Source organism: Crinia signifera, chromosome 3 (assembly GCF_055691185.1).
Source record: "Crinia signifera chromosome 3, ASM5569118v1, whole genome shotgun sequence".
In the NCBI taxonomy this organism is placed as follows: Eukaryota; Metazoa; Chordata; class Amphibia; order Anura; family Myobatrachidae; genus Crinia; species Crinia signifera.
Genome location: NC_139219.1, coordinates 236,588,575 through 236,603,407, shown reverse-complemented (window position 1 = coordinate 236,603,407; position 14,833 = coordinate 236,588,575). Strand labels below are relative to the sequence as shown.

The 14,833-nt window shown below is 40.0% G+C and overlaps 1 protein-coding gene across 2 annotated transcripts in view; it reads left to right on the top strand.

The window, feature by feature from the left end:
* USP13 (ubiquitin specific peptidase 13) overlaps positions 1-13,624 on the top strand; it is a 108,047-nt gene extending 94,423 nt beyond the window's left edge. The window contains exons 17-21 of one of the 2 annotated variants that reach the window (XM_083177701.1): positions 4,277-4,420; positions 4,922-5,082; positions 6,312-6,471; positions 7,195-7,279; positions 9,146-13,624. In XM_083177701.1, the coding sequence (XP_083033827.1) occupies positions 4,277-4,420; positions 4,922-5,082; positions 6,312-6,471; positions 7,195-7,279; positions 9,146-9,236 (641 nt within the window). In that variant the 3' untranslated portion in view covers positions 9,237-13,624. The remainder of the gene's footprint in view (positions 1-4,276; positions 4,421-4,921; positions 5,083-6,311; positions 6,472-7,194; positions 7,280-9,145) is intronic. The other variant, XM_083177702.1, reaches the window with a different exon arrangement.
* The last annotated feature ends 1,209 nt before the right edge of the window (positions 13,625-14,833 follow it).

Below are 14,833 nucleotides of genomic sequence, written 5' to 3'. Positions count from 1 at the left end.
ACTTAAGTGATGTTTCCAATACAATCTGTCACAGAGCTCTCAGCTGTGAAACGGTTGTCGGCACAGCGATACAGCACATTTGTAAGGCTTAACAGAAACATAAAATCTTGATGTGTGAGGAGGTGTTTAGGTTTTGGAAAGCAACACAATACACATATGGTGACTGTATTTACATTTTACTGTATATGATCTCTGGTCACGTGAATGTATAGAGATGTCATTTGAAGCACTCGGACAAGCCTGTTCTATTTTTAACCGCCCCGGCCACAATTCTTTCATCACAGTCCTCCAATAGGGCCTGATTCAGATGTGGTTGGAATGAGCTCAATATAGAAAACGGGCACTAGACTGCACACCCCGGGGGTAAATTTACTAAGATGGTAGTTCTATTGAGGATGGGTTGTTGCCCATCTCCAATAGAACTTCCAGCTTTGTAAACCAATCAGATACTATCTATCAATTGTCTTCTAGAAGGTGCTAATTGAAAAAGGAGTATAATCTGATTGGTCGCTATTCCATCTTTAATAGAACTCCCATCTTAGCAAATTTACCCCTCTGACTGCTTGGTTCTGCCTAGCCGAGATTCTTAGTTACATGTGAAACAGGGGGGAGCGTGGCAGATGCACTGTACAATCATTACTGCTAACATACAGATGTGTGTGTGTGTATATATATATATATATATATATATATATATATATATATATATGTCCTTTAACCGGCACTCCTCGCAGACTGAGCACAACTTTCACCCGGTGCATACCTTCCTGGCAATGGCTGGAAACATATTCAACATCTCCGGTTGCACGCTTGGGTTTTGGCTGTAAAAATAACTGTCAGTTATTTTTACAGCCAAAACCCAAGCGTGCAAACGGATATATATATATATATATATATATATATAAAACCTTTTTATATTTCATTCGAAGACTTATCTTATATTTGAACCTAGCCATATGAACCTACCTACCAACGTTGAGGTCACTTCTGTTGAGCAGGTCCCTAACACACTTGGGTTTAGGTCAGTCTCTAGGGCATCACATAAACAATATAGCCGTGAAGTGTTACAGAGTCTAAGGTGTCCTGATATATAAGGTATGTGGAAACAACTGCTAGTGTTAAGGGAATGTTTCAAAAGTAAAAAATATATGCGAAAAATACATAGATTAAAAACATACAAATACAAAAAAATGTTTATATGTGTAGAGTAGCGATGCCCTAAAGAGGTGAAGCCGGACTGGCTGAGGGGACCCGCACCCAAACAATCACACTTAAGGTGGCCATACATCAGAAAGACTGGTCTTATCATGATTGTGTCCAATTTCCATTCAATTCGCCGACAGTCCTTGGTGGTTTTTGGACACACAATGTACTCACAATTTGTCATACAATCCGTCATGCAATCCAGCTGCTGTATGATTGAAGCTTCATTTAAATAGGGGGGGATATTAGGATCCAAGGATAGGAGTACCAAAAATCCATTTTTCTTTTTTTAATTTACAGATTGCCAGCAACTACCAATCTGCTAACATCTGCTGTGGTATGTCATTATTAAATAGCCCTAATGCAGCAATCCTATGAAAACAGTTTTCAGAGTAGTGACAGAATTGTGCAAAAGGACGACCACCGCTCTCTGCAGCCGCCCGCCCATCTGCTGCTTGGAAACTTCAGCGTTTCCCAGCGTCTTCAATGCCATGGGCTGCCTGGAAGCTGCACCTCTCTTCTCTGCTAGACAGGGAGGGAGTGTCACATGACTCTGGTTGTATGAGCCATCTCATGACAGATTACTTGTGCTTAAAAACACATGCAATCTGCTACCAATCCCAACTGATCTGACGTGCAGCACATCAGATCAGAGGACCAATCCTCCAATCCCCAGTGGCTGTCATTGTATGATTGTGTGCGCACGATGTGCATGCAATCTGCAAACAATCCATTTTACAATCCATTGAGATTGTATGATTGGGTGCAATGTCTTTCTGATGTATGGCCACCTTTAGACAACTGTCACTGACTTTATATTAGGACTTTCTTTGAATTATGTCTGATTCAGTACTGGGCAGTCACTGCTAGGTCCCTACTTAAAAACAGTTTGAGGGTGGTGGGGGAGGGGTGCTCGTTTAGAATGAAGCAATCTCACACTTCAATTGACAATTCATGAGAAGAGATACCTTGCCGAGATTTATAGTTTTTGGCTGGACTGATTTGGGGGTGCCCTGTGGCCTAGATTGATAGGGACTTGCTTGAAACAAGTGACCTTTATGTTGGTGGACAGGTTCATATCTTTGGCCAACTATATTGCCTCTGAACTAATAAAATAAAAAGGTAATTAAAATATATATATATATATTTATGATTTTACAGTGCACCTGCACTCAACCCCTATTTAGCATGGAGTGAGCTCTAGCAGCAATGCAGCAGGAAATATCTGGTGTAAGGAGACGCCTCCAGCATGCATTAGTGATCTGCCCTGCATCCTTGGGTACAGCATCGGATAACCTGTGATGCCATCGGCTGATTGCATGACACATGGGGTTCACTCAAGCCTGCCGCTTGAGTGAACCCCCATCTTCTACCAGAGGTCCTGGCCTCTGCACTCCCCAAAACAGCCCTCTCTCCACCACCAAACAGTTGCAGACTATCAGTCTACTGACAGTTGCAGCCACAGTACAGGTAGGGCACATGCACACAGCACTGGACATTAGTACATTGGGACATGAGCCTCACCCAAATTAAATTAGGTTCATAGTGTAGAATTAAATTCCCTTATACTTATCTAATGCAAGTTCATTTAAGTACTCTAGCGCAAATGTAGTAGCCTGTGATGTAGTTGCTAAATTTATATTGCCAATTTGTTTTGAGGCAAAATCAGCCAGGTTGTAAATTAAAACACATTGGGGCAGATGTATTAAGCCTGGTAAAGTTATAAAAAACGGTGATGAAGTGATAATAAAGTGGATGGTGATAATGCACCAGCCAATCAACTGTGTATCAAAAGAGTTGATTGGCTGGTGCTTTATTACCTTTCACTTTACCAGGTTTAACCCCTTCAGTGGCAATCCCGAGAATTTTCCAGGCTATACCGCAGTGCCCAGTCTGGCAAGCCCGGAAAATTCTCGGGATTGGCACTGTTTAGTGCTCCCCCCCTCCGCCTTCTCCTCCCCCCTCCCCTCCAGCTTTTCTATTGCAGTCTCCAGCGCCGGCTTATGATAAGCCGGGGGCAGGGACGGGGCGCAGGGTCGGGCGGCGGCTGATTGACAGTTCAGCGGTGCTGCCCGTACCCGGGGAGACAGTGGTGGGTTTTTTTAGGGAGCGCTCCCCATAGAAAACTCGCCCAGTGGGGAGCACTCCCTTAAAAAAACAAACACCACTGAAGGGGTTAATACGTCTGCCTCCTTGGGCCAGATGCACTAAAAGCTTCAAAAAGTGTTGAAGTGGAAGGTGATAATGCAGCAGCCACTCAGTACCTAACTGTAATTTTTCAAACACAGCCTGTAACATGGAAGGTAGGAGCTGATTGACTGGCACTTTATCTCTCTTCACTTGATCACTTTTTGAAGCTTGGTGCATCTGGCCCATTGCCTCTAAATGTTGTGATTACATCACCCAGTGGCCTGTGACCGCAACTTGCCGGTTATTCCATTTTGGTTTAAACCTTCAAATCTTAATTATAAAACTGTTTTGTTTAGTGAAAAAAGGAGGATGAGTTGGTACTTAATGAATGTAACATGTGTAGGCACACTTTGGGCCCAATTCAACTGATTGGAATGGGGCATATTGCTTTCATAGGTCAGTCACAAGCTGTTGCCACGGGTGCCTGCAGGTACATGTACTGCTCCGTTGTTAGATTGGACTTTGTGTTACTACTATACACACCTGAATGGAATATGGCCAGTCTGTGACAATGTTTTCTTCCTTGGTGCTAAATCCAGTTAGGCACAGTTAATTACCACTGACTAATTGATTTGCCTGGGGCATTTAGCTAGAGCACGCGATAATTCCCACAGGCGGCAGTTAGCGTGGATTTCTGTTCAAACCTGAGGAGGCAAGGTAAATGACCGCATCTAATTGAATCCGGCCCTTAGAATCACTCTTTAAAAACGTAAATCTAATAAATTTATTTAAGTGAAATGTCCATAGTAATTGAAAAAAAGGCTTTATTGACATTTTATTTGCTATTGCTAAACTTGTTATCTGGCCCCATTTTATTACTAATTAATGAGCATTTAATGCAGCTACTGCAATTATGAATGTCCTCTCATATGCGTTATTCCAGCTCCTGACATAGATGAGTCTTCAGTCATGCAACTGGCAGAGATGGGGTTCCCGCTGGAGGCTTGCCGGAAGGCTGTGTACTATACTGGAAGCATGGGGGCAGAATTAGCTTTCAACTGGATAATTGCACACATGGAAGACCCTGGTCAGTGACTCACACGTCATAATGAGAGAGGAAACATCATTGCATGGCTATTCTGTAACTGCTGTACATTGCCAGTTCCACTCAGGATAGAGGTTATAGACAGGAACAGCATGGGTAACATGTCTATGTTGTTGTAGTTCTGGTGTAATGTATGGGTGCTGCTTATTATGTATTATTTGACTCTATATTAAGCTTTGTGTACACTAGTTCTACACTGTGGACATTTCCCAATATAAATATATATATATATATATATATCACACACCAAAATAATCCCAAGGGCATTTGTGTGTTCGTCATGTTTTGAAGCTGAATTTGTTAGTGTGCGCTGTGACCAACACTGCTGCCACAATGTCAGGAGGTGTTGTGTTGTCTGTGGGGAATGCTGGCTTTTCTGTCTGTGGTCAGTGATGCTGTGTGCGGCCTGCTGTGTGCTCAGCTTCCTGCATATTTGTGGCATTGCCCATTTTGTCCTTAAAAGCTTTTTCTATTTTCCACTAGATTTTGCAGAACCATTAACCATCCCTGGCTGTGCTGCTGCATCCTCACTGCCTCTGTATGGACAGATTGCACAGATAGACCAACCACCAGAAGAAATTGTAGCCTTGATCTCCTCTATGGGGTTCCAAAGAAACCAAGCTATTCAGGCACTGCGGGCAACAGTAAGTTGATACATAAATATAAGTCATATTTTATTTGTATGAAGAGAAATAAGGAATCTGCCCATTGTGTCAAAGTGAGTAACTTTACCAAATGCATCTAGCAGGCTTCAGATTTTGACTGCTTACAGACAGACAAAGCAATGCACCTGTCCTGGACAGCTTTATCTAGGAGAGGTGGGTGCAGTGAAATATCTACAGATAGGGAGGGGCCTTAGTCTGGGCTGTGTCTGCACCTATTGACGGGAGACAGGTGGGCTAGGGCTGGCATGTCCAAACTATGGCCCTCAAGCTGTCCCATCATACCTTGCCATAGTTTTAGCATTCCATAATTGTAAAATGTCTCAAGGCATGATGGGACTTGTAGTTTCACAACAGCTAGAGGGCCATAATTTGGACATGCCTGGGCTAGGGTTTATGACCAGCAGCTCACAGAGCTCAGCTGAGGGGCGTGACCCATGGTCATGGCATTTTCGCAAGGCTATTCTTCCTTTTGAAGAGGCCATAACCCCTATTTGCTAGAGAGCGGGAGCCCCCTTCATAAGAATGTTGGGAGGTTTGCCTTCATTCCCCAGTCTGATACTGGGTACCTATGAGTTTCGGCCATGCTATACAAGTCGCGATATACATAACCCAAGTAGCACCAGGCATCTTCTTTGCGACTTTTCCTGTTAAGCAGCGTCTTATTTGCAAAGTGGAGCTTCTGTTCATAATAATGAGATGCGGCGTGTCTATATTCTGTGTGTTCCTGCCACTGTATCTGTATGGAACGTTACAATGTTTTCCAGTGCAACACTGGATAGCATTACACATCCAAATAAGACTCTATGTTACGGAAAAAGTCAAAGAGAAGGCAACCTAGTCGCACCACAGGCTATTTAACCTGAAACGATGCTAGATGTACGTGGACACTTCTGTACTAAGGTTACCTACAAATAGCTGAGAGTCGGTACTTTTGTTTTCTGCAATAGTACAATGAATACATTTCCTAAATCTTGGGAAGTTTTATTCTTCCATAAACTTGATTTCCTTTTTCTCTCATCCAATATAGTCATATAGTCATCATCCGCTGAACTATTATCACATAGATATAACATATTGAACTTTTGAACATTTATGAGGATTACATATTTAACATCATAGACGGTAAAATCACCTATGTGTATATATATGAGGACATGCAACTTTTTGTATGATTTAACTACTCTTATTTCTCTTTTATGTAATCCCAGAATAACAATCTGGAGCGAGCTTTGGACTGGATATTCTCTAACCCAGAGAGCGAGGAGGAGTCTGCAAATGCTTCACCGTCTGTGGACGCTGAAAACAATCAAAATGGAATTCTCACCAACAATGAACAAGAAGGACCTCAAATTAAAGATGGGAGTGGAAGTAAGAGGGGGAAAACATAGCAAGATTTGATAATAAATACACAGATTAAATTATTCCTCATCATCCTGGTGAGATACATTTTAGTATTAATAGTGTTAGTGTCCTATAGTATAGTCAGGCCCTTAGGCCTTTCCACGAGTTAACGGTTCAAACTTCAGTTTTGAAAGAGGGACACCCAAGTAAGCATTAATCAAATAAGGGGGGATAGTAGCAGTTCTGCAAAAGGAGAGTAAAGGTGCCAATACACCGGTCCGATTTGGCCTGTTTTTATCTGATTCCTACGGATCAGGATGATATATTGGATGGAAACTTGCCGAATTGGAGGTGTTTGACATCAGATTGGATCCAGTGTGTGTTCCTGTGTGCATGGGATTGGATCCTGAGATCCTACGTGCATCGCATAATATAAATTGGAATCGGACCATCAGCGGCACAAAGCACCTGCGATGTATCGCATCTGACTTCCCTTGAACTCCCCCGGCAGCTCCCCGGGGGTCCTATTTACCCATAGGCTTCTATAGGGTATTGCCACCCAAAGGTGGCGATACCCTGCCCGCTGAAGACGGTGCGGCCCGGTTTTAGTAAATTTGAAAATGCGGTCATAGTACATCCCACCAAAAGGACTGAATAACTGAATGGCTTCTGTAATAATTATTTGCATTATCGGTTGTAGGTCACTAGTGATAGAGATTACACAGTGACAATCTATGCTTCTTTTTGTAGGATATGAACTTTTTGCCTTTATCAGTCACATGGGAACATCGACCATGTCTGGTCATTATGTCTGTCATATCAAAAAAGAAGGAAGGTAAGTAATGTATACTGTACAATATATATATATATATATATATATATATATATATATTCTAAAAAAATACTTAGAGAGTCGATATTGCATATTCAGTAGGACAATTGCATAGCTGATGATTGCAGTCCTTTTAAATAAAACACACCGACAGAGTCCTCTTTCTTAGCACCAGATCTTAGTTAGTGAGGGACTGCTGCTTCCAATTGATAGGGGAATCCCAGGATCCAAATCGGATTATAGTACATCTAGAGAATGAAACAAAAGGAGCACTTCATGGTGCAATATCATTTTTAATAAAAAGAGATAATCTCAATAAAAGTATCCACAATGATTGAATACGTCTCGTACCCCACTGTTCCTCAGTGTGGGCTAAAATACCACATGATTTAAAATACAATAGGTCACCGGCAATCAGCTAGCGTTTATCCACGGGGTCCTGCTGCGACGTCTGTGTTCAACCGAACACTCCCGGCACCAGCAAGCAGCTCTACTCTCCTACTAGTCCTAGCAGCTCTACTCTCCTCTGGCTAGTCAATGCGTCTGGTGGGTGTCGCCCAAACACGTGTTGTCAGAGACTTCATCAGTGGGGTACAAGACGTATTCAATCATTGTGGATACTTTTATTGAGATTATCTTTTTATTAAAAACAATATTGCACCATGAAGCGCTCCTTTTTGTTTCCTTCTCTAGATACAGTACATATATATAGTTATATACATTTAATACTGTATATAACTAATGTTAATATATCCAAACATTAACATTGGATGAAATTAGTCTTTAAAAAACACCCCAAGATTATTCAAAGTGTCTGCATGAATGATTATTAGACAACAATACAAGAAAAGGAAAGGAAAGGGGTAACAGCGCTAAACACCGGATTTAAAATGTTATTACGTTTTAATATTAATAATGCAATTGATAATATGAATAATTTCAAATATAATAAAAATATTTATAGTTAATAAAAATAGCAAATAGCAAATGTCACGTTTTGTTGAGGTTATATTCACCCACTGGTTCCACTTAATGACTGCAGGTTGGTTCTTATGCAAATGTCCGTTTCTATTGGGCCCAATAAATAGTCCTGTACAGTCCGTATCCAGGTACCTCTGTTCCTAGTGTCGCCTCTGGGGGATAGCCCACCCCTTTGTTCCTTCTAAGCCACAGGGAGACAGTCTCAACCCCTATCTCTGGAGATGTCTGTAGGGAGGATTTCTGGCTTGTGGAAGCGACTGGTTCAAAGGATGAAAACCCGGGAGGGTGTATAACAGTCCCTCGCTTTGTAGATGACTGGCAGGGCTAGTGCGGTTCAAAACACTGGCAGTGAGATTAGGCAGTGGTAGTGGGTCCCAGGGGTGTAGGCCTTGACGCGTTTCGCTGCTTGGCTGCAGCTTTTTCAAAAGTGCCTTCTTTGTATCTTGAGATATATATATCCTATTGGACAACAATGCCTGATTAAAAGATGTAAGGCAGGTATGTCCAAACTATGGCCCCCTAGCTGTTGTGAAACTACAAGTCCCATCATACCTTGCCACAGTTTTGCTATTAGGGAATGCTAAAACTATGGCAACAGCTAGAGGGCCAAAGTTTGGACATGCCTGATGTAAAGTAATTGCACAGCTACAAGGAAGAAGCTGTGACATACTGTACAATGAATATGATCCTGCCGCAGGAAAGGGACGTCTCCTGTATGCATCATAGATCCGAGTGCTGCATCCAAAAACGCAGCATTGGATCTCCATCTCAGGCCACTGTTATTTACTGTAAGGGAGCATTTTTAGAACCATAGGTTGTGAGACATCCAACATATTTTATATATGTATTGGCGTAAGACTTGAAAAATATAATACTTTTTTTTTTCAGATGGGTGATTTATAACGATCATAAAGTTTCCACATCTGAGCGACCTCCTAAAGACTTGGGCTATCTTTACTTCTATCGCAGGATACCATAAGTGATATCCTGGGCCGAGAAAGCCATCTACAGTTTATACCAGCTAAAGAAAAATATGCAGGAGCAAACGAATGTATGACTACTGGAACACCAAGAGAAATCTAAAATATTTAAGTTTATTTAAGGAAAACATAATATTTAAAGCTTTATTAAGCCTTAAACTGGAAATTGCCACAACTGAGAATCTATGTTGTTTTGTGTAATTTTATATGTAAAATGGATGAATGTGTGTTACCTTTACTACAAACAGTAGGAGTGTTTGCTTTCTCTTGGAAGTGCTGAGGGTTGGGAATATTACCTTTTCTTCAATACGGACAATGATCCACAATGTACAGCATATATCACTATTGATCAGCAGGTGGCGCTGTTCCTATAAGTTTGGACATAAAATGACAGCACATATGTGATAAGGGGATACACAATGACTGAAAAGCCTTAGAACTTTTCACCAGTATTAAATAAAGTTCACCCCAAGCAGCCATATAATACATGATGTGAAATGGTTCCCATTGAACAATTAGACAGTAATACAGCTAGATAGGAATATATCTAGAGCGGAATGTATTCAATTCTCCATCTCTTATTCTTTTGTTAGTAATCTCCCTTAAGCCTCTGCTAAGTCCTTCTGTGCAATCTGTGTACTTTGCTGGCAAAGTTATAGTTGTAGTTCAATGTTAGAATCTTTTGAGAATATGTAGTCACAATTTCATGGGATTCTCTTCTGCTTTCCCTGGCAGTAAGTAGGATTACGTACCAGCTAAACAAGGCATACTGAATTCCTGGGAGGCTCAGTATACAGTCCCCTGGCTCAGCAATATAGCACACAGCTTGCTGTTGTTGTATTGTGTACTGCTTTATTGCTGCCACATATATCTGTTCTAATAACAGAGAGAAGTGTGGAATTATAAACCTGCTGTGCCAGATCTGATGTATTTTGGAGAGACATTTTTTCTTCTTCTATAGTTAGGTAGTCAAAATATGTTTTGTACATAAACAGCAATTACAGTAATATCACTTCCAGCAACATACACATAAAGCAACATACAACACAGATTGCCTCTGTGTTTGTGCATGTGTGAGAGATGTAGTTTCACTCGCTGCCAACAGATGGCAGTGTTTCTTAGACACACAATCAGACACTAGACCTATATATAGGTTATATGGTGATTGGAATGGCTGAGATCTATAATGATAATAACCACAACACAAATAGAGCACAATTGTGTGATATTAGTGACTTTCTGACCATATATATAATATACTAAGGTTCCAAAGCTTTGTACCTAGTACATAAAGCTCCCATATATACTGCTGCTACCTGGATCCTCTGTTACATATTTCGCATATCCAGACTGGGAATACTCTCTTACTCTATGTCTGTGGTCAGGTCTGTACACCAATCTAATTTAAGAAGATAAACTAGTATGCAGATTACATGGGTCTGAACTTCAGAATAGACTGTCAGAAATGAGAGCATTCTAGAGATGTTCTTGTAGAATGTGATCCAGATCAGTTTTGGAATAAAAATCCCCCTAGCTTGCAATAAGGTCACTACATCACTCTTCGTTGCAAAATAGGAGGATAATGGTACAATGATCCAGGGATGATACTTTCAAAGCTAAGAAAGTTTTAGAAAAAGTATATATTTTCTTTAGTCATATAAACATTTACATACATGTTCTATAAACGCAAGAACATCTGCTGATCTCTGCCCCAGATTAAGGTAGTATGTAGTAGAAGATGGTGTTAGAAGTGGGAAGACAACCCCCTATTTTCTAGTGTGGATTAGCTACAACTCACATGTAGGCTGCAGATTCTGCTTCCTAGATCAGGGTTTTTCTAAACTTGTTTCTCAGTGCGTTGTATAGTATACTGTATATTAGTATATTAGAATTTATTTGTAAAAAATCGGACTGTATTATTGTTATTAATAATAATAATAATAATAATAATAATAATAATAATTTTAAATAAGTATTTTTGACCTAACTTTCTAAAATTTAGTTCATATATTCAAATATTAATTTGAAACTTACCATCATTTAATTCTATAAAAGGACATAATTGCTGATCTTTTATATGCAATAACCACATTACACTAAATTGTTAATGACAAGAAATACAATATTGGCCCAGGCTGATTAGTGATTCCAACCCTGAACCATGGAAGATTATGCTTTGATATGCTATCCCTTTCCATTGGTTCTAGCAAACGGTTATGCTAGGATAGTACACTAACTACACATTGGGAAAAAATGATGTACTGTATATATATAAAATAGTGAGCATAAATGTAATAAGGCCTACTGCAGTATAGTGTCAATCCATTTAATAGTTTGGGATTTTGTTAAATTAACTATTTGATCACCTTTAGAGCCGTATTGTTCTAGAAAACTCCTGTGTGTATATAAAGATGGAGTAATTGATGAGGAAATCAGATTCTCCCCGAAACACAGTATAACTGACAACGTTTACTTTACATCCATGTAAACATCATCTTGTTGTATGTGGCGTTATTGTAAATCCCGACTTCAGTAGTAGATTTATTCCCATAATGTCCATGAGAGCCATAGTCATTTGCCTTCATCTGCAGAGTTACGTCCAAAGTGATCGACCATATTGGGGATTAGGAGCATATTTATGGGTTGTGAGCAGCCTGCCAAAACTCTAGACAAAGACCCAGTGATAGATATCACATGATAGTGCACCAATTACTAACATGTCATCTCCACCTTATCACTTCTGCTTTGAGGTAACGGTACAGAGCTTTGTGTTTTATCAATTCTCTTTTCTGTTCTGGACTTTAGTACAGTTATATGTAACAGTGAGATATTCTGGATTTCTGCAAATAGACTCAAATTACAAATTGTCTTCATTTTATTATTAATAAGATACCAATTGTGTTTGTTATGTCCAAGTTTGGGCAGTTCCTGTAGTGGTTGTTATTAAACAATAGCTGACTTTGGTTAACAGTTAGCATTGTGGGAACTGTAATTAATCGGCTGGAGACCTACATCCACTTGCCTATCATTATTGATTGGCATATCCTATATTGAGACGTAGTGTTACATGGCCTGCGTACAAGCCTGCTTACATGGATCATTCGTTTATTTGGTACTTACACCACCCACAGCCAGGTCCAATCAGGGGGAGTTGGTTAGTACGAGTATGCCAGGATGCTTCTCCTCATCACAGAACTCTAACAACTCAGTTGATCTTTGGCACAGTTTATTATATTGTACCTGGCTGAAAGTGCTTTGAGCATAGCCAAGAGGTTTACACTATACTGTTGTAGCATTTGAAGTATACAGTATTGTGTGCAGAAGTTGAAGTGTGCAAGATATTGTTACAAATGGTAGAAATGTGTATGTATGACATATTTCTGATTTGTGTATACATTGTAAAGTATTGTAATGGATTTCTCTGGCAGTCACATAAAGCATGATCCAATCATTGTTCTCACAGAGAGAATGGCTCTGACATCTGAAGGTCTCCAGAGCTGAGAACTGCAATGATTCATCTATTGGGGCACTCTGGTTCCCAGTACATAATCCCGATACTCTGTCTGCTCTAACCTCCGTTTCACACACCGATAAAGTGTTGCCTTACCAGAATACATCTTGCACATAAGTGGGATGGTTGATAACAATGAAAAAGCACAAGGGCTGAGTGCATATATTCCATCCTGACTAGACAGGTCTTTCCATATTCTGATGACCTGTAAATGTAATGTTGTCATACCTTAGATGTAAGCTGTGGAATACTAAATACTGGTTGCACTCACACCTGTGTGCTCTTGCCTTACTTCATAAGCAGTTGCCAGTTGTTGAGATGGTTCTATAACACACTGTAATACAGACCTCTGTGTCAGAAACAGCAGCAATATTAAGATGTAAGTGATGTCACTAAATTATATACAATGGTACTTTACAACACAATACAAAGGAAAAGCTGCCCGTAACATTCTGATTAGTATATAAATGGATACCTTTTTCAGAATGCCTACATGATGCTGTTACCTCAGCTCAAAATGCAGCGTCTTAGCTGAGGTTATTCCTCAGGCAGACATGTACATGTTTTCTGCATTTCATAGGAATTCCTTTTCTCCTGGCTAGGTTTATGGGGCTTCCCTGTTTAGTGAAGCCAGCCCATTGTTGAGGCAGCCCAAACATTTTGTTTATCAACCCTTAGGTGACCAGAGGGCAGACAATACTCGCATCTTAATATGCCTGTTCTGCTAGCAATGATGTACTATGCAATAACTGATTCTATGGCAATCGGCCACAGCATTGTCTAGCACAGTTGTGTTGCTGTATTCAATAATCTTTGCATCTGTATACTTGGAACGTGGTACTCTGGAAGAGATCTGCAAACTGTTTTAAATTAAAATATTTTCACACATCTATCTTTTGTATTTGTTGTTTGTTTATATGATAACTAATTAAACTTGATCTTATTATTAAAATGAACATGTAAAGGTGCCCATACATGGTGCGTTTTGCGGTTGCTGTGTATAAAGCGTGACCCAGGTTCAGTGTAAAAAGGTCTGACAAGGGTTGGACCCCAGTTGAAAATCTCGGATCCGACCCGGGGTTGCCATCCGAAAGCAGTATAAGAGGGATATTCGGTTAGGCCCAAAAGTCTTTTTTGTGTGACCATTTTTCCCCTGGCTATTCAATTAGCCCCTGTTTTTTGTCCCTGAAAAAATATAAAAATTTCCAAAGAAAACCCATAGAATAAGTGATGGACCTACTGTATGTATTCTCCCGGCCAGGTAATACATAAAAAATGCACCCAGCAGTACAAACCAATCAGTGTTGGCTGTGGAGCTAATAGGATATTCCTGGGTGTTTTAATGAGCCGCGGTACATTGCTGCGGCTTTTTAAATATTCCCTAAAATTCCCAAACTCTTGAAATGCAATATATTTAAGGTCCTTTTGCTTATAAATTAACAATGATATGGAATGTACCGCTGCAGACCTAATGACATTTGGGATGAACTGCGTCGTTTTATATTTTATTTACATGTTCTTTTTTTTTTCAGAATATTCTCCTTTCTAGTTCTGAGCTAGACATTGCTTTCAAATATCACCACACGTAATGAAAAATAGAAGAGTTTTATTCATTAAATTTTGAAGAACACTATGATTGACGGCAAGAAAATTAACATGATGTGGGCCTGTGTATGAATAGAATTAATGGGATCTGAGAACGGAAAACTCAGTGTTAGGATTAGTGGAGAGGGTTCCAGGTAAATACAGTAGTCAATCAATGCAGTTTGTGTTCTTAAATTATCTCTTGTATCCCTATAACAAGCTTCTTTAAAATGAGGGTAGTCTGACATCCTTTCAAAAACATAAAAGTTTTTATTCCTAGTTTATTGTTGAGTTAATCACGAGTTCCTTATTTAATGTCACATTGACCATCTCCTTTCTAAAGGAAATGGTTGTTAGGTCGACACCAGTGGCAAACGCAGGATTTTCAGAAGGGGGTTTCCAGAGGGGCGGAGCAAAGCACGGAGATGGACACTTAGGTGACGCAGTATATGCCGGGTCAGTTAGAGTATTATAGATGGACCAAATATATATTAATAATAA